Source organism: Pseudomyrmex gracilis, unplaced genomic scaffold (assembly GCF_002006095.1).
Source record: "Pseudomyrmex gracilis isolate BER0280 unplaced genomic scaffold, ASM200609v1 scaffold_140, whole genome shotgun sequence".
NCBI lineage: Eukaryota > Metazoa > Arthropoda > Insecta > Hymenoptera > Formicidae > Pseudomyrmex > Pseudomyrmex gracilis.
In genome coordinates, this window is record NW_018020724.1 from 62,344 (window position 1) to 87,125 (window position 24,782).

General features: G+C 44.3%; 1 protein-coding gene across 3 annotated transcripts in view; it reads left to right on the plus strand.

Annotated features, from left to right (window-relative positions):
* The window catches only part of LOC109857029 (transcription factor collier), a 70,486-nt gene that overhangs the window by 9,196 nt on the left and 36,508 nt on the right, over positions 1-24,782 (plus strand). For all 3 annotated transcript variants that reach the window (XR_002250448.1, XM_020432885.1, XM_020432886.1), the window contains 4 exons: positions 662-725; positions 4,748-4,803; positions 11,333-11,406; positions 11,935-12,003. Coding sequence is in view for 2 of the 3 variants with exons in the window: in XM_020432885.1 (XP_020288474.1) it covers positions 662-725; positions 4,748-4,803; positions 11,333-11,406; positions 11,935-12,003 (263 nt within the window). In the remaining variant the exon portion in view is untranslated. The remainder of the gene's footprint in view (positions 1-661; positions 726-4,747; positions 4,804-11,332; positions 11,407-11,934; positions 12,004-24,782) is intronic.

Genomic DNA, 24,782 nt, shown 5'->3' on the forward strand with positions numbered 1-24,782 from the left:
TTTATAATCAAGAGTATATAATGGCTCTTGGATATTGCACTAATTAAATTAGCAAGAGGCGCACAACTGGAGATTACGATCGTTAATGAAATGTCTTAGAAAACTAGCAGATAAATGAACAAAACGAAGTTCTATCTATGAGCGTAATTACGTTAATTTGACGTAGAAATCGATCGAGCTTCTCCAACGTTTATCCTCGAGTCGAAAGGTCGACTATGCGCGACTAAAAGTCGTGGTTGTGGTGCGGCGGCGGGGCGGTCGTGGGTGTACCATGATGTTCCGGGGGTAGGTAGTTGAAAATGCATTACCGCGGTCGCAGCATATGGCACGATGCACGCATGACTCGTCAACGGGGCAGGATGATAATTATGCATCGCACGCCATACGTAATGGCATGGCTCTTACCGGCGCATCAAGAAATTAATAATTAGCGTGAGGTGGAGCAGGCCGGGCACACACAGGCGTTGCGTCACGGTGCACTTAATTAAAATAGAACGGAAAGCGAAGAACGTGAGACACACACCGTGTTCGAACAACAACCACCGTAGGCCTTCGTATATCTGACGACAAGATCTTTTTAGATGTGATGATTTCGAAAATATTCCGAAACTTTTTTTTTTAATCAAAGTTACGTAATATTGCGTTGTGTTTTCTTTTGCAGGAATCGGAAGGTCAGAAAACAAACAACGGCATTCAATACAGTCTGCATCTACTTTACTCCAATGGTGAGTACCTATATATAAATTCAAATATTTTTTATTTATTTATTTTTCTTCTTTCTACATAACATTTAAATTAATTTAAGCGAAAAATTGATCCTCGCTTAAGCGTCATTCACTTTTCGGCGTTAATTTTAATTTTCCACAAATTGCGATCAATTTGTCAACTTGTTTTTTAGGGCGCTCGATTTTGATATTTATCGAATTGCATATTTGTGTTAAATACGCAGCTTTAATCCCGATGGAATTATAGAAACGCGTGAATGAAATGACACATCTCGAATAATGTTGCAATCACGTTCGGAGGAAGACGTCACGACCCGGGCAGAATCTCGAATCGCGATCTATAATCCCGCGCGTTTATTGCGGGAGGGGAGAGATGCGTTAATAGCGTGTTCGCAGCGACGATGACGGGCCATCGACATTCCACGCGGACACCCGGTCTCTTAGGGCCGCTAAAAAAGTTCAGGGACTGTGATTCGAGACCCGCGCGCAACAGAGACATATTTTACGTCATTGGTCCGGTCGCGACGCAAAAAGAGTTCAGCTTCCGTCTTGAAAAAGTGCGCGAATTGAAGCGCGCGCGGACAGGGCGCGCAAAGAGAGCAGAAGAAGCGGGAGCGCGCGATTCGAAGGTGGTCCGGTGCCACAAAGCAAAGACTCTCAAAAACCGCGGGTTCGCATTATGAACATATTAAAAAGCCGCAAGGCGCTGCACACGCGCGAGTTCCCCCCCGACAATTTTTCGCTCCATATACGCCACGAGTAACGTCAACAAACCGCGGTCGTCTCTTTATCCCTCGTTCTTTATCCGTTCTCCCCTTCCGTCCCCAACTCATGAAACTACCCCCACGTCTCTCTTTCTTTTGCCTCTCTTCTGCCTTTCCTCGTCTTTATTTTTCCCGCGCGCACGTTTGTATACACCACAATATATCCACCTCCGTCTCCGTTTCGCCGGGGTCCGATCAATCAATGCAAGATTTTTGCGTTGACTTGCTCGACTGAGGGACCGCGCTCCCATCTATGGGCACTAAAACGTGTCGCCAACATCGCGAACAAGAAACAACTAACTGTTGCAAACTAAGGAATACCAACGCGCGCACCTCTCTCGCCGAACCGTCTCTCAGGCCGTAGGTTCTTCGTCTCTCTCGCGCCTTCTTCTTTTGCCGGTCACCGGTTTTCTGCCCCATGTTTTCTGAATCTGCTCTATTGGAGAACGCGCGCTCTCGTCTATTTGTACATACGCTTGGCCTTTCCTTATCGTCATGCAATTTTGTCCGCGCTCGCGGCTTGTCGGCGATCGCGGCTTTGCGTATCTTGATTGACGACTATAAAAAAAAAAAAAAAGAAAAACAATTTGAACGGAAAAAATTAAGGATAAATTAATTTAAATGTGATAAATTGGGAAATTGTCTCACGCAACGTTTAAGTGCTGTTTTTACAATTTTTTATTCGTAGTTTTTTGTGAGTCTGAATCGTGTTGTTTTGTTTTTTTTTTAATTTAAAGAAAGAAAACTAATTTATATTTAAATACTGGCTATCCGCAAGAAACTCGTAACGCTTGTTAAAAAAAAAAATTACAATTATCGAACACGGATGACGGAGTTTATACATTGTCGCACGAGAGTAACACTAGACTCGCAGTTCATTTCCTTTACGGTCGATCGATACATCAGGGAAACTCTGATTTATGCGCCGTAGATCGGGCCTGTCGTGTATCGCATCGTCCGTTTATAAAAGTTTCATGCACGAAATACTTTGCGCGCGCGCGACTGTTATGCCCAGGAGACAAATTGGAGCGCGGACATGCTCCGTCTCTCCTAGTCCGCCGTTATTCCGGCAGATCCACATCAGGTGTTCTCCCGTGCACGTGATGGCGTCACCGATCGCTCGACCAGGCAATAAATCTATAATTAAATAATAAATAAGGAGCGCGTTTCTCTCTACCGTCCGAGTGACGACGGGCACTCGCCCATATCGGGGCCCTACTCCTTTTTGTCATCGCTCGCTCCTCTCTTGCATCTTCGCGTGCTCTCCTCCTTTCTCGTCCGCTTCGTCGTCCGCTTTTTTCTTGCACGTTTCCCGAGCGGTCGCCGCACGCACGCACGCACGCACGCACGCACGCGCGATAAGAAAGATACGTGATTCGTACAACGTGCTCGGTAGGATAGAGACGAAGACGAAATACACGAGTCCGTATCCGACAGAATATATCGCGGCGCATAATAAAAGTGCCGCTGATCAAGGATCGCGACGATCGAATGGGCGGTGTCTGCTTTTTCGAACGATCGTTTCTTTTTTCTTTTTTTGTTTTTCGCCACCTATCTATATCCGGTCGCCTAGTTATGCTAATGCCGAACCGATCTAGACTTATTTGCTTCCGCTCAGCGGGACATGACACGCGAGTTTTCTTTCTTATTCAGTACGTTCTTCATCATCGTTCGCCTTTATTGTCGCGTCGCTTGCGAATTGCCGCGCCGCGTCGCGATAACGGCTTGACGCGCAACATTCCGCGCGCTCATAATTACATTCCAAGTTCCCTTAACCGACGCACAATGAATCGGTTTGCGGCGAAAAACCGAATCGTTTTTCTCTCTTCCACTTTCTACGCGCCCTTTGTTGTTTGTTTTCCGAGAAGTAATGTTTGTGTGTGTGTGTGCGCGCGCGCTGAGAGAGCGCGTAAAGTTTTATTTGCAAAAACTTTTATCTTGAAGTTACGATTCGCGGTGTATAACGTTACAACTTACTATAAACCACAATGCGTCTATTTATATATAGAAAGACCGGAGTACTTTCTACGATATACTTCCGGTGCGGTAGATCGTTTGCGATTATACACATAGAACTCTTGCAACTATGGGAAAAGCCAAATATTCCAGGCGGAAGCTTCCCAGTTATTCGGTCAGTTTAGCGTCGACCCGTATTTGCAAATCCTGACATGGCCACGGATACGGTAAACCGGTCGACTGCGTACGTAACTTCCGGTAAAGCCGCGACGGTTTCTCGAGGTAATTTGTGAGCTAGTTTCGAGCAGAGTATCGTAATCCGCAATAACGTTATGCGGCGTGAGCCTGGGCCTGGGCGCCCGCCGGGTCTGGGAGTCTTATGTCGGGATTACTTGGCTTACCGGGCACGCGAAGCCGGAAGCCACGGGGGTGTCTGTCCGAAATACACTCCGGGATTACCCCGGTTCTCCCCCAGGAAGGCAGGAAGGAGCAGTTTGGAAAACTTGTAACGCCGAGATGCGCGCACGGCGGCGAACTAAACGTGTATATATATATATAGTTGTGATAGCGCGTGATAATGGCGTGTCGATACATATCGAGCAATTTTTCGCGACGTCTTTTTGCGCGAAAAGAACCAGTTACTTTTTTTCCAGCAAGCATATTTGCAAAACGTACGTGCGCTTGCAGATCTGCTTGCAGTTTTGTTTATTTTAATCGAGGCATCGCCGAGGAAGGAAAGGAACGTCTTTGATCTTCTCGAATTGGGTATCGTGTTTACCTTTAAAGCGCACCGCGCGTACGTGGATACGTGACGATCGCCAAAGTTCTTTAAGTTCGAATTTCTATCTCGGAAAGGACAAAAGAGCGTGATAATAATTACCGTATTATCGTGCGTTTCGCGCGCAACATTTGTCGGCGCACTTCAAAGCGGGTCAGAATCGGTATGAAGAAGTAGGAAGATTGTGCATACGTAAACGCGAGATAAAAACGAGGCCGCTTTGTATCGTTCGTCGCGACTTTAAATACTCCTTAATATGCTGCTTTTTCTTAAAGGCGGATCCTTTCGGCGGAGACCCGCTTGACAGAATTTGAACGCGTTTCCGTATTCGTCGTATTCTTGCACGGGAGGGTCGCAAATACCTGCGCGAAACGTTTCTTGATGGCGCTTTTTTCTTGAAATCCGCGAAAGAGATTGCGTAACAAATTATTTCGACCCATTGTTGACGCGTTCAAATTATTCGCTGAACATCTTGTCAAATTACATTGTACTATATCTTTTTGTGTATCTGTTTTTTTTTCCAGGTGTCAGGCAAATACAGGACATCTACGTCAGGCTTATAGATTCCGCGACGAAACAAGTGAGTGTACACTATTTTTTCTATACGATAGCAATTCATAATTTTTTTATAATTTTATTATACAGATTGATAATTTGTGTTTTAATCTAAAATTCTCTTTTTCTTGTTTACGTTTGTAATGTGCGAGATAATCCCGATTCTCCCGTTCGCTTTAACGCGCAACGTCTCGTGCAATACATCAGGCCAATTCAGCAGAGCATACCAATCATCTCGTTTTCGAGCAATCTCTCGCGCGCCCGCCTCCCTCTTGTCGTTTTTACGCGGCGGGACTCGTGCGAAATCGTCGCAGCGACGCGCGCGCACGTGAACGGGGGGGTGTTATCATCTCGGCTACAAGCACTTAATTTTCCGGGGGGTTGATTCTTACCCCTCCGGGAAAGCAGGCGCGCGCGGCTGTCCCATCCTGTTATCTGCGCCACGTGGCGAACTCTGCGCGCGGCCCGCGAACCACGTGTTGTGATCCCGCACTACCCAGGGCCGTAGATCCCGACGCGCCGATAAGGCGCAAAGAAGGATCACAAACCTTCGTGCAAACGCAAATACGTTGTGTGTGCGATCACGAGCACGATAAAGTTCTTTTATGTCGGTTTCGAGGGGGTAACTTTTGGACCGCGACGCCTTTGTGAAAGGTGTGTTTCACACCTACGAAATGTCGCGACACACATAAAGAAATAGGCCATATCGTAAAAGTTGGGGAAAACGTGCAGATAAAAATAAACAGACGGATATGGGCGATTTTCAACATTTAAATTAGACTTCAAGCTCGGTTGTGTATACAAGTTTACAAAAAAAATAAAACCTATCCAGAGACGATACATCATCCTTATCGATCTAAAAAATTAAATAAATAAAAATATATATAAGAAATAAAAATTTGACGAAACGTTTGTAGAGCATTGTTAATTTACAAAGGGCGAGACAAATGTTTGCACGTCGGTGTAAAATAGATATGAACTTCTTGAAATTTTATTTTGTTTCGTGTCGTGACCCGAGCTTCTAACAAGTTCCTATAGATACGAGCACCATTTTAGCAAATTAAATCATCTTGGGGCTGGTCGGTTACGGAGGTAAGAAGAGGGTAGTAGTAGACAGAAGAAGGAAGCGGCGGCGGAAGGACGTGGAGGGTTGGGGAAACAGAGCTGATGTTAGTTTTAGCTGATTAAATTACTAAGCCGCGGTGGCCTTGCACCGGCAGAGACCGGTCCTCAATTCGCGATCCATTCCTTTTATTAATCGGATCCCGGATGTCATAGGGTTGAATGGTTAGAAGGATAGAAGTAGATCGATATGTGTGCATTATCTTGCGAAGCAATTGGCGAAATAAGAACCGCATGAATTAAAAACATAATGCGAAGCACTAATTTCAGAAAAGATCGAATTATTCAGCAGCTCGCAAAACGTCACGTTTTCATTTTATAAATTTTTAGCGCGATGTTGCGAAGTGCGCGTAAATATTTTAAACGCAGAACCTTGCGTAACAAAAATATACTTTAACGCAAATTTCACATGTAATTTACTCTCTGGTTCACGGAAGTGAAAATATATATATATATATATAGCGCAAAGAAAGAAAAGAAGTAAATTGAGAATACGAGAAGGAAGAAAAGAGATCGAGAGTGTTCGGGAAACGATTGTCTATGAAGAAAAGAAAAACGGAAGTGATAGATAGATGCCGAGATATTCTCCTTGCTACTACTGGTGGAATCATGCTTGGGTAAAGGGAGTCGAAAGTTGGGGAGAGGGAACAGAGACGGGGAAAAGATCGAAAACGAGAAAGCTGCAATTTATACATCAAAGCTTCGATTGAACGCGTCTCCGCCGTCCTGCCAAAGCGAAAGGAAGAGATACAGACAGGAGAATCAATGTATATTCGCCGCGTCGCGTCGGTGTATGCGTCGCTATATGCAACAACTTGCGCCAAGTGTTTAGCAAATCCAGGTCGACGGACCTGGATTCTCTCTCTCTCTCTCTTCTTCTGTGTGTGTGTGTGTGTGTGTGTATCTATTGTACTCTAGAAAATTGACAAACGCGGATGAGCTTATCCGTGGATTAAAATGCGGAAGATAAAAGGACCGCTTGTGTATCAGTTGATTCAGTTCGTTGACTTTAAACTCGATGATTAAACATTTTTCACATTTTACGTCTGTGTGTGTGTGTACGATATAGTTCTGTGATATATACGGCATCAAAAAATATAGTAAAATTTACTTTTATCTCGTCAAATTGAAGAACATTGTAACAATTGTTTCGTGTATAGCAGTATAAATACTCTTGTTAAAATTGCCTTCATTATTTTCACATCAAAAAGTTTGCGCGAGTATATTCGTGCAAAATCTGTTCCACTTTGCCGTCGAGTTTCTCACAAGCGAAGCCGAGTTACGGCTTGCAAATTGCGATTCGGAAACGCGCCAACTTTTCTCGAGACCGAATCAGGTGCTCGGTTATAAATCCGCAATAATTGGCTACATCGAGTCGGCTGCTGAGCTCGGTGGCGAATCGCCCTCCCTCCTCCCCCGACCCTTAAGCTTTTCTTCAATTTCTTCGCTCCTTGCTAAGGTGGGTATCTATATCAACGTTCGCCTCGTGGAAATTCCACCAAGTGAAGTACCTGTGCAACGAGAGACACGAGAGAGAAAGAGCGAAAGGAAGAGGGAGACAGAGAGAGAGGAAAGAGAGAAAAAAGGTGGGGGAAGGGGGTGGAAAAAAAAAGGCGCATGATGTTGAGAAGCGTGCGTTTCTCGGTGAAATTTCCAGAAAAATACGAGCTGCTTCCCGAGAAAGAAACGAGTTTTGTGCAGCGTGGCGCTGAATGGCGCTAACAACGTACGCTTTTAAGCGCTCGGGAACGAACTTCCGGCTATGGCGAGTAGAGGGGAAGGGGAACGAATGAGGACCAGAATGCGCTTTTTCGCGGGATTAAAAATGCTAAATGGTAATTAGTTCCGGGGATAAAAAAAGCATTTACAGGACGTGCGTACGGAGGAGAAAACCACGCGCACGGGCGCCGTTATTCTAAATGAATGAACAACAGGAAATAATTGTACCTAACCTTTTTAAACTCCGTCCGACACATTGGAGATGGAGTCGGACAATGTTGTAGTGTTTTTCCTCTGCGTAACTTGTCGCCGTTTGTAATTGTCTCAGAAATCGCATTCGATTATACAAAGTTTATTTGTTCTTCGTCTCTCTTCGTTTTTTGATCGAAAGTCTCTTCGCGCGTTCTTTGATCTAAACTCGACGTGACGTTCGCGGCATCAGGCCTTTGAACTGACATCAGCTCGTGGACATAAACTACGCGTAGCTAATACTGAAATATGAGTATTTAACCATAGATTAAGGAAATAATAAGTTGGAGATAAGTTAATCCCCGACAGATAAGAAGAGAAAGAGAGATCGAATCCGTTCCCCTCAGGCGGTGGACATTCTTTCAGGGGGCGAGGGTAACGTTGTATGTGCATGTTGTTCGGCGTATGGGAAGCTGCGGGGGTTGCTCGACCGATATAGAGGGGGGATTCCCAGGAGACTTTTGGAATCGATTCGGGATGGAAATCATTACGGCAGATTTGAATGACTATCTTCGAATTTATCTGCTCCCTTCAGTACTTGCTTTTCTCCTCGTGTACCGCCACCATCTTCGGGCGGGGGTTCCAAGAGAACGACGTTAGGATTTTATTATCGCGCACGCGTCTTTCTTCACTGAGCTGGTTTGTTGTTTTTCGGTGGATATTGCATCCATTAAACATAAGACGCAGTAACAGATGAAAAAGATTATCTTTTTTATTATACATTTTGTAAAGTAAATAAAAAACTATTTGTTTTAATTTTAAATATAAAAATAATTTTAAGCAAACGGACTAAACCGCTCAGTGAAGAAGAGTTTGTGTGTGCGAAATGGATAATAAGACTAAGATGTGTTCCTTTGAGATAAAAGATGGCGACGGTACGAGAGCAGTAAAGCGGGTGCTGAGGGAAGCGGATATTTATTTTTTTTTTTTTTTTTGAACATCGTGTGTGTTGCGATATTACGAAATATTATGAATTGATTATGATCGGACATTCCGAAAGACTCTCCGCTATAAGTCCTCACTAAGTAATTCCCGTGGGAATTAAATTGCGGCGGGGACCCAAACATCCTTCTGGTGGGACCAGAAAGCAACGGAAGAAAGGCCCCCGAGGGGATCGTACTGACTGGTCGCACCCCCAGGACTCTCCGTTTGACGTCGTTACCTCCGCGCGACCACCCTTCGCCTACTTCAAGCATTCACCCTTGAGACATTCTGCGACATAACCTCCGCCATATCCGATGAACCCAACGAACTAAGACAGTGGCGCCCTTTTGGGACTAGCATACGTGGATATGCGATATCCGAATCTACATATCTTCATTGATTTAAAACTTCATATACCATGCATTTGTAGTATTATCTTTATCCGCTAATCTTTATCTCCACCAATTGTTTTTGTACGTCGTTATTTTTATGTGTTAAATGTAGTTTCTTTTTTATTTTATTCTTGTATTCGTTGCGTTGTCAATAATTTTGAGAATCATGAAAAACGTACGAATAGTTTCCCGAAAGAGACAGCATCGCGTCATAAAAAATAATAATTGCTCGCACAAATTGTCCGCACATATCGCAGACATACATAGAATAAACAAAACCCGTCGTAGTCCCCGGATAATGGTCGTTAAGCAAATAATACTGTATGTTACGTCGCACGCACATGACCTACCCAATTGTCTCTTTGTGTTTAACCGACAATTATTTCGCACACACAAGAGATGAGCATATTTAGATCTTGTCAGACGTTTTAAAGTCTACAATTATTTTCATGCACTTGAACAATTTATTCTTCCTTCTCGAACAAAAAAATATATATAAGAGATAACGTACTAAAGGAGTATTTTTTTTTTTTTTTAATATTATTGGCGCTGAAAGCGCGAAATAATTTTTTACTCAACGAACGTTCGAAACGTTCAGCCACACAAAGTGATTCGAGGAATATTTTGCAAAGAACTGCCGAAAGTTATACAAAGAAAACTTTAACTGGTCAAGGTGTAAGTAAGCGCTGGCTTTATCTCGCGCGACAGAGGTTAATACGTACAAAGTACATACTTATGTTAATTATTTCTGGCACAAATAAGTTTGCATGTCCCTTTACTATTAAGACTCGTAATAGCCAAGCGGCACGTAACGTTCTATGACTCTTTCCTTTGCTCTTATACCGAGAACTGTACTTTTTCTGTGTGTGTGTGTGTGTATGTTGTGTCTCAATACTTCAAGCTCATCTTTTTGTCATATTTATTCTTACTCTCTCCTCTCTATTTTGCTGTCTTGACATCTCCGCGTTTCGCCGGATCCCTCTCTCTGATTTACCTTACCGCGATGTACACAACCAAGGACGGTTCGTTTACGTTGCGATTCGGTTACTTTGTTCGCATAAATATTTGACGCCATTCTGGAAGTCGCACCTATACACACGCCGGAATCAAGAGCGTCTGATACCATTACCGTCATACACCGACGTTTAGCCGGCCAGGTACGACGGCGATGCCGTCAACTCGACGAATTCCCTGGGATATTGTATTTCACGATATTTACATTTTATCGCGCTCCTCTTCGTGAACTTCAGCGATTCAGGTCGTTATGCAAACCACGAAATTGTGTAGAAATCGCACGTGCAATCGGTTGTGCGCGGTTTGTTCCTCGCAGTTTTGCTGCAATTCTTCGACAAAAATCGAGAAAAAATATACTATCGTTTACATGAACAAAAAAAAAAAAAAAAAACAATATTTGATTTCTTAATCCGAAATGCTAATTGTTGTCTTGCGTTTTATTTATCGTGAAAAAATTGATTTATTCAAAACATACGCGTCACAGGTTTTTCATTTCGTTGTTTGAGAAAAATCAATGATTTTTCTGTCTTGAAAAAGCTATTCATGTAAAGATCAAAGCAAGCGCTATCTATTCGCGCTTTGTTATTCCGCGGTTAATCCGCGCGAAGGTCCCCGCCGGTAAGTGCACGAATACAGGATAACGACGTGTTGTCATTAAATAAAAATCAATCGCGCGGTCGTGAAGGAGGCTTAACGGATTTGCTTGCGCCGCCCATGGCTTAGTAGTCCTGCGGGGAAAGTAGCCCCTTCTCAAACTCGCGTCCGCGCACACGAGGTTGCTTAATACGTTACATATTTTCCATCGACGGTTGAATTATCCGTCGAACTGAGGAGTACCGCCTACCCGAATCCACGTCTACGTCTAATTATCGCATTTTTTTTCCAAACCAGATCTCGCATACTAACAAAACTATGTTTTCGTGTACCGAAAGTAAAATAAAAGGAGATTAAATGCTTTTTGTTTTAAATATTGCAAAACATTAGGAGAACGAAATATAATTAACTACAGATATAAAAAAAATTATTCACAAGAACGCAGCGTGTGCGGACGATTGAACTCCGATTATTTATTGATTATCGCTTTATCGAAAAACATCATCGATATTGCACTTACTCTTTGTGTTTCTGTTGCAGGCGATCATGTACGAAGGACAAGACAAAAATCCGGAAATGTGCCGCGTTCTGTTAACGCACGAAGTCATGTGCAGGTATGAGAAAACTCGCAGATCTCTCTTTGTCTTCACTATATACCTGAACACGAAATTAATTCTTTACATTCACGTATATAATAAAATTCTAATGTCTTTGTTTATAATTTTTTTCGAGATCAAAAGACACGTTTCTTTTTATTTTTTTTTTTTTTTAGTCTAAAGTCATCTTACGCGTTGATTCAACGTTATGTTATTTGCGTTTAGAAAAGTGTCCCTTTTCTGCGTAGGCAGCCACCCTTGTGGCATAGCATAAACGTAACGAGGCATACGGGGATGTAGTCGTACTCCGGGGGTGGCTGACTCATTGTGACCCATGGGACTTCGGGAGCGCACCACCACTAGTTTCCGCTACCTACTTCCCGAATCCCAAGGGTCTCGGTATTTTTTAGGCGGACTTGAAACTTCTGACTCTCCATATATAGCTTCTGTTTTTTTACGTTCCTTCTTTTTTTTTTATGAAAATAAATTTTCGCTATAAAAAAAAAACGTGCACGCAATCGAGCGAAACGGACTCTTTGTTTACAGTCGATGCTGCGATAAGAAGAGCTGCGGCAACAGAAACGAAACGCCCAGCGATCCTGTCATCATCGACCGGTGAGTGATAATCCATCGTTATCTCGCTTTTGTTGAACAACCGCGCGAATTTATCTCGCGCGCCATTACGTAGTTGACCGATATATCGAAATGCACACACGAATGCGGAATCTTGGCACCAACGAGCGAACGTAAATGACAAGAAGCGTCAATTTCGCAAAGACATAAACGACTCTCTCTCTCTCTCTCCCTCACTCTCTCTTTCTCTCTCTCTCTCTCTCTCTCTGTCTCTCTCTTTCTCTTTGTCTTTCTCTCGTGTCCCATCCTGTCGCCCATGCTATCGTCGTTCCCAACGATCTGCGAAATAAGGGTCCAGATAACTCCTTCTCGAAGGATCTATCTATAAGATAGTGCCTCGTGTGCCGTCGCGACCGGGTTCCTAGGACATTTAGGCTTGCAAAATACGTTTCCTACGGCACGGCGGGGCACGCCGGATAGAAGAGTACTTGAATACTCGGGCGTACTTATACCGTACTCCACCTTGCTGCTCCGTCCATGGTAACGTAGACTTCCCTTATACACCTAGCACACACGCTCCCTCTTCTTCCCCCGCGTGCTTTCGCTCTGTCTCTCTTCCGTGGCGTGGCTAACACGAGAGTAGCAGGATGAGCCCGGTATCTGAATAGGCTATAGAGTGTCCTGAGATAGGAACGGCAGGAAGGAAGAGGTTTCCCGCGGGACTCCGGCCGAGATAGTCTTCAGGAGGACATCTTGCGCTCAGGGGTGCTCAACTTTCCGATACGTTGGCGGCTTCGAGCTTTCATCCGTATTCGAAGGGATGTGTTACGCGCCGGTGACAAGTAAAGCTCGATAGGCTCGCGCGCGCGTAACTATTTTTCTACGTCTTCGAAGTTCTGTCGACGTCTGCTTACACCTGTTGGGTTTTTTAACGTCGATACTGTCGCGCGCGTGCGACAGGTTTGTGTTTTATTTGCCGATAGTCTGAGAAATTGACAGCGAAATTAATCAGAAACGAATACAAAAAGTGACTTTAAGTAATATGATTTTTTTCAAGAGATACGCAGATTAATATCATTTTAAACTTTTCAGGTTTGAAGAACTTGACAAGTTTGCGATAATATTCTTGCGTGATCCCGGAGTTTATATTATGTTACTTACGTGTCAAGTATATTTCATGCGTATCGCGCGAGAGTTAAAAAAAAAAAAAAAAAAAAACTATAACAATAGCTATCGTTCCTGAAAGACTATGCAATCTCGTAGGTTGGGTCGATCGGCGAAACGATAGAAGAATTAATCTCGAAAATGCTCGTTCGGCACACGACACGACGCACGCACTCGAATAATGTCGTAACAACCGCGTTGTAACGTGAATGCAGCCGCGATGCGGTCGCGTGTCGTGACAAACGCCACCCTCGAGTTCGTTCCGCGGACATGGCGGATCGTAACGAGAGTAAAACAAATGGACAACTTCCGCAAAATTACGGGATTAAATCTTCTGCGACTTTCTTATTTATTATTCGCGAAATTACATTGTTTACATTCAAGATATTTTACGACTATCTAATTTTTATTGATAAATTTGAGACTCTAGGCAATAGATATGATATAATTACAAGGACATGTTAGATCGTAATTTTCTGGTTAATTTATTAATTATCAGTTTTATACATAATCTCGCGAGAGACTAACGCGCGTGCATATCTGTTTGCACAATGTCTTTCTGCTCTTTCTTCTCATCGTATCGGTAAATGCGCCTGTATGTGTTGTTCACTGGGAAAATATATATATATGTATATATATATATATATATATCGGCAGGCTAATAGATTTTCGGTCTCGCACAAAACCACAATGGAGAACGCGAGGGCCTGATCGAGAGAGTGGGCGAAGGGTATCAATGCCACTTTGATTGAGGCGGTCCTGGTCGATTGTGACATGCTCACTCAGCTGTGCAGAAAGTACAACGCGCTCCCCATCAATTCGGTATACCTGATTGAAGAGAAAAACAAAGCGTCCGTGCACACTTCTAAGCGTGATCATTTTTTTTTTTTTTTTTTTTTTTTTTTTTTTTTTTTTTTTGTCATTCTTTCGACTGCGCAATATTCAACTGAAACTTTCTTTGTTAAATCCAATTGAGACACTCGGTGGATTATTCGCTATATGGATCGCGACGTTTTTCGCGCACGAGAGTCACCTTATATTGTAAACTTCTTTCATCCACGGTTTTCTCTCTATATTTCTTATTAACACGCGATATTAATATCCACTTTACTAAAAATATACGCCCGACTACTACGCGCGTGTTCTATCAAACACATAAGTGCAGATTCATAAAAGTTGCAAACGTTTTAGAAGTCTCTTCTGCATGTGTGAACAACAGTTTCGCATATAATCGGTTCGATCGATCGATCGCGTAACACGTCGGCATCGATCGACGATAGGCGGATTGCGAGAACAGTCCTAGAGAAGCTGGTATTACGCCGGACTCGGAAACCAATTAACATGCATAATTAAAATGGCATTGTCGTGGCCGGGCAGCTCCACGGGTTTCCCTGCCGACTGACGGATCCCCCGGGGGCTAGCGGCGTTTCATAATTACGAAAATCCACCCGCGCGTCTCCTCCGCACCGCGCGCGCGCGCGTTCTGGTGTCTCGCTCTCTTTCTCCAATTGCCGGTATCCAGAAACTCTCGTACCCCGAAAACAGGGAAGAGGGGTAGGAGGGACGCGTGAAAAAAAATCGGGCATCGGGTCGGTGTGCGACGAATAACGCATCCCGTCGCTGCCACAGCCAATAACGTTCGAACAGGCCGGTCGCCGGCGCGATTGGCTAACTTTATTTCGCTCAGTGGGCGAGCCCTTAATTTCAGGGCATCGATCATAGCTCTCGTGTGCGTTCCACACGCGCTTGCAGCCGCGGTAACCTTTCTCCTCCTCCTCCTCTTCCTCCTTCACCACGCGTTTATACCAGTCGCGCGATGACCCTCAGTACCGTGACGCACCTCTCTGCCATTCCCTCCGTCAATTTGATGGATTCCATTTCGGATCCCGCACGACGACGATCGTTTCGCATCCCCCCGTGCCCGTATACGCGCCCTATCCGCAGGGACGCGAAATTTTACGCGAGAAAAAAAATCCTTCAAAACTGATCAGCGCGCGCGATAAAAGTTAATCCACGTCCACGGCAAACTGAGCAGATTTCAAATCGTTCTAATCGTTTGAGCGTTAAAATGCAACGCGAAATGCACAATCAAGTGCAAAGTGATTAACAAAAAAAATTTGAAGTTACGGCGTTTTACCGAACGCATTATAAACTACTTGACTACTGTTCTTAAAGACAGAAATGAGAAAAACTACAATTATAAAAAAAACCAGTAAAATCTTCTTCATCACTTGAACGTGAAAAAAATCTTTTGCAAATCTCAAAAAAATCACTCTCCGCTATTTTAATTTTTAAATATCGAGTTTTCTAATTACATTCGCACAACAAAGCAAATAAAGCAACAGTTGCGCATATAATAATAATGTGGAAAGTTATATAACAATGCGGAGAACGCATTCGAAACATTTTTCGTCGCCTCGACACTTTCGTGTTATCTCGCAATGTGTTCCGTTATGCTCCACATATAAATACCGGTTCACAGATATTCTCTTTCCCGTGTTCAAATGCGTAACAATCAATCGTTACCTTAATTGATTGCGATTGATGGAGGACGCTCGGGCGATTTGACTGACGTCACAATGACATACGGATTGTCAATCAGTCTCGCTTGTGGCGTTAATGCATGCAAATCTGGTCGAATCGTGGCACGTTGTCTCACACCCTGTGGCACCGAATCTCCATCAATATGGATTCGATATCAAGGCCGAGCGCGCTCGCGTGTTTTCTATGCGCTCGTTGAAAAGTCTTTCTGCGCGACAGTCGAGATATTTTATTCAACCGTAATTGTTCGATTCTCTTCTCACCCAGTCCCCTCGTATTTGTCCCTTTATTTTTGGTTACAGCAAAAGTTGATACTTGTCGACAAACTTTTTTTTTTCCGCAGTCGCGAAATATAATACTAAAAAGCGTAGTAGGAATAATTTATGTTATGTTGTCTTTTTATATTGTTTATATTTGGATAAGTTTCCAAAACTTTCATTCTTTACTGCTATATATTGTAAACTATTTTTCTAAAATAATTTTTATTATTTGTGTCACACAAAAAGCGGTCGGATCTAAATCTCGTTGCATTTGTCGCCGTTTTTTTTTATTTTCTTACTAATCAACGGAATAATTATTACACGATGTTTACGATCTCCGAGAGCGACATTGCAAGATACCGGTTTCGTATAACAAGCGTCGTAGAGCAAACCGGAAATGGCTTGGCGCCCCGATAGAACGCTAATCAGGTGAAAGCGCGCGCGGCTGACAAGGCACAAACACACACACACACACACACGTCAGACCGCATTGCGTTAATTCTGTTCCGCGTAACGAGTACGCACACACGTACCGTATCGATGGCGACTTTTCACGAAAATAATCGAGAACGATCGGCCAAGATAGCGCGCCGATAATGACAGGTTTCTACTACCCGCCGTAGATGACACATATCGATAAGGAAAACTTATTAAGCGAACGACGTGCGCGATGCATACCGAAATGGGCCGCCCATTCATCGGTCGAGCCAAGCGATCCGGTGGGAAATCTCATCCGACCATCATTGTTAACCAGAACCGCCCTTACACTTTTTCAATTTTTTTGTTTTTTACGCACGATCGGCCATACACCGAAAATCAGTTTATATCGTAAACTTGTTTTTCGCTTTGAACATATAGCTCAACGTTAATCGGCACATTGAATTTTGCGGGACGCGCAGCATAAGGGCTCGAAACATTAACGAAAAAAAAAAAACAACAAAAAATAAATATTATAATTGAATTAAAATCATTATGTCGTAGAATGATTAGGATATTAATAGAACTGTCAAAATGTTTGTGTGGAAACAAAATAAATTAATTCGATAAAAATAACTCCGGTGTGTTCACGCGCGCGTCAAGCTAAATTAGACCAGCAGCACATTTTCGACTCGAATACTCTCGGAAGAACTATTTTCTGACGCGACTATTAGGGAAATCAAAACATACTGAGTAGTAGAGCGCGGAGCTCTCTTTCTCGTATGCGGAGCATATGGGTTCCTGTAGTAGTTGGGGTGGTATCACACCCTCCGTTCTCTCGACGTACCCCTAAAATAAATGGACGAGAGTGCGCCCGCACACTCCCGCATTAAAACGAGAGCGACTGATCGTTCGAGCGCGAAATCGCCGATTAAACATCCCGATATTTGCGTTACTAATTATTTTTTCGACGAGAGTCGATTAAAAATTGGGCAAACGCTCGAGGAAGAACTTGAAATCGATAGAGACATGTTTCGCACGAAACTAAGAACCAACAAGAAGTTAAACATAATTGGTTTTTATTTTTTGAGAGTGCGGTCTCGGATACGCTGCCTCATCAAATGAATTACATGCGCGACATTCTATTAATATTCATTTGGTCAATGTTTTCTCTTCGGAACACGGAGATCCTAAATGTCATTCGTTATGAAGAAAACGACGAGAGCGCGAATATATGTCACAGTTACAAATTTCCGATTTCAACGTAAATTTGTAAATATATACGCTCGATTGCTCAGTGAAAACTCAAAATTATTTCTACCTCCAATAATCAGATAAATAAGCGAGATTGAAAGAAGAATTTCTAACAAACCGAAGGTTTCCAAACACGTTCAAAAACATTTGCCAAATATGTGTCTGAGAAATCTATATTTCATATCATCGATATCTCGATTTATTCAGTCGGCTAATGGAAAACTTATGCTAAGCTACCTCTATTGATCCATTATGTATTAATGGAATCGGTTTTGGAATCGTACATACCATTTGGTATGTTTTTTTTTTTTTTTTTCCAACACCCTATCCAGCAAAGTCATTTGCGCTCTAAATCGAACACTTCGCTCTTGTCGCCATTTTCGTGAAAGAGAGAGATGTTTTGGCATAATGATTGATGTACGACTACGTCGGATAAAAAACAGTTCTGATAAAACAAATAGAATAGTATTTGCAAAGAAGATGTTTTTTTTTAAAAAAAAAAAACGTATCAGCACTAGAAACTTCATTCGGCAATTGAAATTGATTGGCCCTTTCCGCGGGCACATTGTTTTACTTTAAACAAAAAAAAAAAAAACTACGAGATAGCGTAACTCTCGATATTACGCGGGGTAAATGAATAAACGAGAGAGGCATGCGCGGTCGTAGATGTGGGACTCGCGTTGCTAGTGCAATAACGAGAGGAGTTCGAGACTTTTCAAAAGTCGTCGCGGGCGGACGCTGATTGGCCCCGTGTCTGCGCAAGAAGCTACTAAGCGCAGTTTCTCGCCGCGGCTACGGCGAACCTTAGCCAGATACCAAAATATACCCTGGAGTCTCGTGGACGCCGCTGGAATCTTAGCTGTGCTCCAGACTTTCGGCTCGATTCCCTTACGGTTATTCCGCCTGCCGAGAATTACCCCGATACGGTATCCTTATTTTCGAAGAATATCTTAACAGTTTTCCCCGGCACAGGCGTCTGCTATTCTCTCCTTACGTTAGAAGAAAGGGGTAGTAGGAATGAGGAGGGCGGAAAACTGCGGAGAGAGCGCGCTCCAACGTCTTCACGACGACGCGCTCTTTCGTTCCCCCGCCTCTTCTTCCACGTTCGCTCTTCTGCCACGGAATTCCCGTCTCTCTTACTCCGTAGGAGAAGAAGCCAATAGGGAGAACCGATCAGCTTAATGCATATTGATGCGCGCCGAGCTAAGTGAGTGAAAAATCGCCATCGATCTACCCTCCACGAAAGTAGAAGCATTCTCTTTCTTTCACCGCCGGCCTTCCATCTAGTCTCGGTCGTTGTCGACACAAAAGCTGATTTCGTTTCTTCCGCCCCCCCCCTTTCGGTTTTTTCGCGCCAAACAAATCTGCTCGTCTTAATTCGCGCAACTTGGACTCTTTGTTGCGAGTTCTCAATTTTTTGTATGTATTTTTACTTTGCGATCGATCACGTCAGAATTATTTAGCTTCGCGTTTTACTTCGCGTTCGTGAAATCATTCGTAAACTTTAATTATTATTACGATTGTTTTTTTGTTTAACACAAATCTCAGATTGTAATAGAATCGGATACAGAATCAGTTTGGATCGACGCGATCTAAAAAACGCATAAAACGTGTCGTCACTTAGCGCGTTCCGTGATTTCCACGTGAAACGGATTATTTTCAGCCGATTGGAGAATGAAACCATTTGGAAAGCGGCCTGTGGCCCGATTCGTGCAAACTCGTTTTCGATCGCGCGTCGTATAGGCGTCGTGACGATGAACCCTTGGCATTTTGTGTTGGCACCAACAACGCGCGGCGTGTTATGTACTTGCGCCGGCGTAGATTCTACCAGCCTCGTTAGGGTCCCAAACCCGCGGAACAGATGCCAACCGTCACGGCTCGCCGATGGTTGGAAGGGTGTCTCTAGATTGAGACACGGTGGATGACTTTAAATGGCATTCGGTCCTCTCTGCGTTCTCTCTATAACCCCTGCGACTTTTCTCGCTCCGCACTCTTTCATCTTTTCCGAAATTAAAATCCCCGTTAACTTCTATCTATCGTTCTATTATTTTTAGCCGGAGTTAGAGACATCGTATTGTCAAGAAGAGAGAGACAGTTTTGGTACTTCAGATATTTTAGAGATAAACGATATCTAATTTTCAAAGTGTATTCAAAATCTATATAAGAGAGCGTTTTTCATTCTTTCTTTTTCTCTGAGCAAACGATAAAAATGAACAGATAAAACGCGTTCTCATTAATAGATTACGATTCAGCGCGCGAATTGCACAAGCGCAAGGAAGGACTCGTTCATCTCTCGATGAAGGGCATGAGCAAACAGATCCGGGGGGGAGGGGGGAGGGGATGCATTCACGTAGACGGGGGGTCGTGGAGTGACAGCGTTAGCGATCAATGGCGGCGATGGATCTTTTTGAGGGGGGGTTTAAAAACGGCGGCGCCCGTCAGCCGTATGTCAATCCCTCGGCGAATCGCGCGACGCAAATTTCGATCGGCGGTGGCGCGTGTTTTTCCTGGCGCGCGTGTGCGTGTGCACGAGCAGAAAGAACGAAGTGAGAAAGGGAGCCCCAGGTTTCAAAACAGGTGGTTACCAAGAGAGAACTAGAAGCGGGGAACGGCTCCGCTCTGTGGGTAGACGGGTGAGAGAGTAGAGAGGGGACCACTTGAAGAGTCGCGTGGCCACTCAATTACTTTCTAGGGCCTTTAAACATCGGGCACGTACCAATACTCGGATTGCTGCGGACGCGCGGTGTAATAAAACAGAGTTCTTCATCTTATCGCGCTGGTGTTACACAAGTGACAATCAATAATATTGCAATTTATGAACAATTTACAAAATCTATCTTTTTATCTTTTATCTTTTTACAATTAAATTTCGCGTTAAATATATACAAGTTGACTTGGGTTCGGGAAGAAATGTTGTTTTTAAATTTTAGTTCGTTTCTTTTTTTTTTTTTAAAAAAAAAAAAAGGTACTGCGAAAGTTTTACATTTCTAATTAGAGAAACAAGTTGAATTAAAAAATGATAAGAAATCTCCGCTTGTTACTCGAATGGATTAATTGATTTTACATTTGTCCGCAATTCGGAGGAAGAATCTTGCGGTTCGCGATGACCGCGGCATCGATCAGTGACCTGCGTGCTGCGACCGCTGTAAGGGACTGCGGGTAAACGATTACAAACCTCCTCAGTCTTGTGACCGCATCAATTCGTGTTAGATACTCTTCTCTTGATTTCCGCGCGGAAATCGAGATTTTTTTTCTCTTTTTCTCTTACTCTCTTATTCTCTTCTCGTTATCCGTCTAACGAATATTCTAGGAGGCAGATCTCCCTCTCGCACAAGAAGGAAATTATGTCCTCTTCTTACAAGTGCGTTGAGTGCGGTGAGCGAAAGAATCTGAAAGTCCTGTATCGCAGGCACACGGAATAGTGGATTGACATCTTGGAATTCGACTTGGTTTATCGGTAGCACGCAGACGTCCGCGCGTACACACACGTGCGCGTACACACACACACACATGTCACAGCTATATGCGTGCGCGGCGCATTCGCGCTCGTTCGCTTTTGTGCACGTTCACTCGCAGAAGCTGCATCGACGTATACGAGCAGGTAGCATGACACAAGAGCCGAATAGTTCGCATAGCTTGGCGCCTACCGACTATCCGTCAGACCCCGAAGAACCATCCGAGAAGTCCTGTCCTCGCTCCTGTCTCTCCTCGCCCTTCGTTTTCCCTCTCGTCCCGCCGCCACTTCCTCATCAAACCGCGGTGCGCGTCGTTCTTTGGCAGTGCAGAAGGATTCCGTCGTACCGGGAACTAAACAGTTGGGTTTAGGAAAAACGGGAAGTCTTAGCGCGCCTGTCAATCAGCCGTCCTCGGTTTTGCGCCCATCTGGTTAATGATGATCCACTGCTCTATCTCGCTCAGATCGCGAGTTCCTGTCCCCTCCCCCCCCACCCCCGTTCCCTAACACGGCGCGATGAAAATAGTAAGCGCGATTGTCGCGCTGGAAGAACGTGGCACGTATATACTGCGGAGACTCTTCGAATCGACTGGAATCTTCCAGACGACAAACTTTTTTTTTTTTTTTTTAATCGCTGTCGTCCACCGACGATCCGTCACTCGATATTATTCGACGCACGATGCGTGGACAATAATATCGACGAATTTACGTGAATTGTGATATACTCAAGAACTCGAGACCGTATCATTATTCGAATCGCTCGTTAGATAGACAAAAGTTATTTTAAACAAAGATTTTTTATTTGAACAAGAGAGCGATTTATTTTGAATTATATTTGAAACATAAGAGAAAAGCTCTGGTCTCTTTCCGTTACAATATTTTTATTTTATTGTACCGGAACCCGCGTGAGCGGGTCTTTTCCGAAATAATTTCATCGTTGAGTGTATCTTTTTTTTTTTTCCGGCGCGTCATACAGACATTTCGCGCGCGTTCAAAATGCGAGGTGATAAAACTAGAACACGGTATCATTTTGTCGTTGCATGCAGGGAAAATTTTTCGCGAACGTCCGACCGCGTTACCGAAAAGGACGATCGATGCGTCGAGATTTATGCGATTGATTCGAACGGAGCGGAGTGACAGTACAAGGAAGCGCTCTTAGTCCTGGTGTCTCCGCTCCTTCGGGAATACATCTCCCTCTCGGAAACGCCGGTGTCCGAAGGATCTCTATAAATTTGCATGTAGAATACTTGCGGATATTCTCACGGAGCGGATAGGTGGGAGCGGATAGAATGGCTTGTCGCATCTGTCGTCGTCGCGTTTCTCCGCTCCGCGCGTGAGTGAGCGCGCGCGCGTCTCCGGACGTCTCCGCGTTCGCTTAATTTCATTTTGACGCGGAAGCGGTGACGGTGTGATACATATCGAACACGCGAAATTCGAGAAGCTGCTTGAAAACAAGAAGACCGTTTGTTTTTCTCGTCGATCTTGATACTTTCGCGCGTGTGGCAAAACCAAACCTCGTTCGCACAAACCTCTGAGATGCGTCGTTATTTACGTTGCGCAAAACCAAAAACTGTACTGTTATCGAAACATGGAAATCCGGTGGTTTCTCAATTGGTTGGAGATTAAGCGGGAAGCGTAATCACGCACGAAAGAAAAAGGAATCCTACAAACGAGGAAAGAAGACGCTGCGCAAACACCTTTCGTGGATGAGAGTCTCATGAATATGTTGTCCGCGCTGGGGATTTTGCGGCTCGAATATGCAAATACCTGCGTGAGAATTGGGAATTCTCTGTAGCTGGAAGAGATCGCGCGAGCTAGGTTTTGTATCGCATCCTTGTTCGGGATTGGCGATACAAACGAAGCGTCGGGTGCGCGAGAGAGAGAGAGAGAGAGAGAGAGAGAGAGAGAGAAAAGTATACCCAGGAACCTACTGTCCACCCTTCGCGGGTTCGCTCGGACAACCAGCCATCAGTACCGCACCCCCGGGTACATTCGCCCATTCGTTGGGCCGACTGGCTTTCCAGACTTCGGCCGTCGGGGGTGGACAAACCAGGCTGACCGGTTGCCATGGCGACCTTATGGATTGATCCGAGCAAATATCATCTCCGAAGACGCCCGAAAGAATCGCCGGATTTCAGAGAATAGCTTCGGCCACCGCGCTCGTTGGGTTTCTTTTCGTTTCTTCTTTCTTCCTTTTACTCCTCTGCCTTCCTCGGGCCTCCGTTCCCTTTCACCAGGATGAGTGGCTCGTGCTTTTTCTCTCTCTCTCTTTCTCTCTCCAAGCAGAAAAAAATGTTCGCGGAAACTTAGGATTGACACTTGCATCGTAGTGATTACTTATTCAGTTAACGCGAGCGGGTGATATCGGAAATATCAAATATAAATTCACATCTCACCATTTCTGACGCACGTAACGCACAACTCTTGAGACATTTTGATAATTCAAAACCTCTCGAATCGATCTTTTCCTTTTTGTACGGGCTGGCTTGTCGCGGTTATTGATTTGATTCAAGTCAACCGATTGATTATCGCTCGAAACGGTCACCGGCGAAACTTGAAATTTATTAACTCGAGGAGGAGAAAAAACTCGTCTACACAAAAATACAATTGCAACGATCTATTACGGCGACACTTCAAAGCGATATATATATATATATATATATATATATATATATATTCAATAAAATAACGATATCTCGGTATTCGAGACGGACAATAACACGATGTAGTAAATAATGTAATCTTGTAAACCGGTGGAGCGTACGCGAGCAGCGCGCCGGCGAGTTAATAGCTGGCCTCTGGAGAAACTCGCGTTACGACAACGACGAACGACCACGACGTACGACGACGACTATGAGCGCGAGAGATGAGTGATTCAGCGCGCGTCGCAGTTCCATCTCACTCTGTGCCGTCTCTTCTAGGGTAGATATCGACGCGGTTCTCAACGCGGCAACCGATCACCCGGGAGAAATCTGGGATAACGCCTGGCACGATGTTCTACGGGGACCACCCACGGGTACGACGCTCCATATAAAGCGTTCTCGCGAGATCGTCGCATCGCATTGTCGAATCACTGTCATCGTCCGCGCAGTCTCCTCCCGGCATTCTTTCCGTTTTTAACTTCTTTCCACACTGGCTCCTTATTCTTCTTCTTCTTCTTCTTCTTCTTGAACGCGCGCGATCTCGAAGGTGCCTTCCTTTCGTATCTCCATCTTTCTCTGTTTATATCTTTCTGTTTCGTTCACCGAGCTTCTTCTCTTCGCCGTTCGTCCCGTTTTTCGCCGTTCTCTTCTACGTTCTCCGTTTTCTTCTTCTTCCGTGCCTTCCCACTTGTTCGCATTTCTTCCTTAGTTATACCCGCGCGTTCGTGCCTTTCGTCCGGCCCGTCCCGTCTAAAAATCTCTTCTCGGGAATTTCTTTTCTCGCCGCGAGAATTATAAATTAAGCTATTAAATGTGCGTCGGACGTTTCTTGCGGGCGCCTCCGGATGGAGTTTCCACGAAGATTTCAGAGACAGTCGCTGACTTTAGATGCAGCTCGTTCAAGGTTCATTTCTCTAAACGAGCTGTCCCGACTTCGGTTCGACACCTGGATTTTCTTCGGAGACTTTTTTTTTTTTTTTGCGCCCATTTCTCTCGACGAAGGAGACCCAGCGGAGCTTCTTCGCGCCTACCGACAGCCGCAATGTCAAGATGAGTGTTGGATCTCCTTCCATCGGTGGGCACGATCGT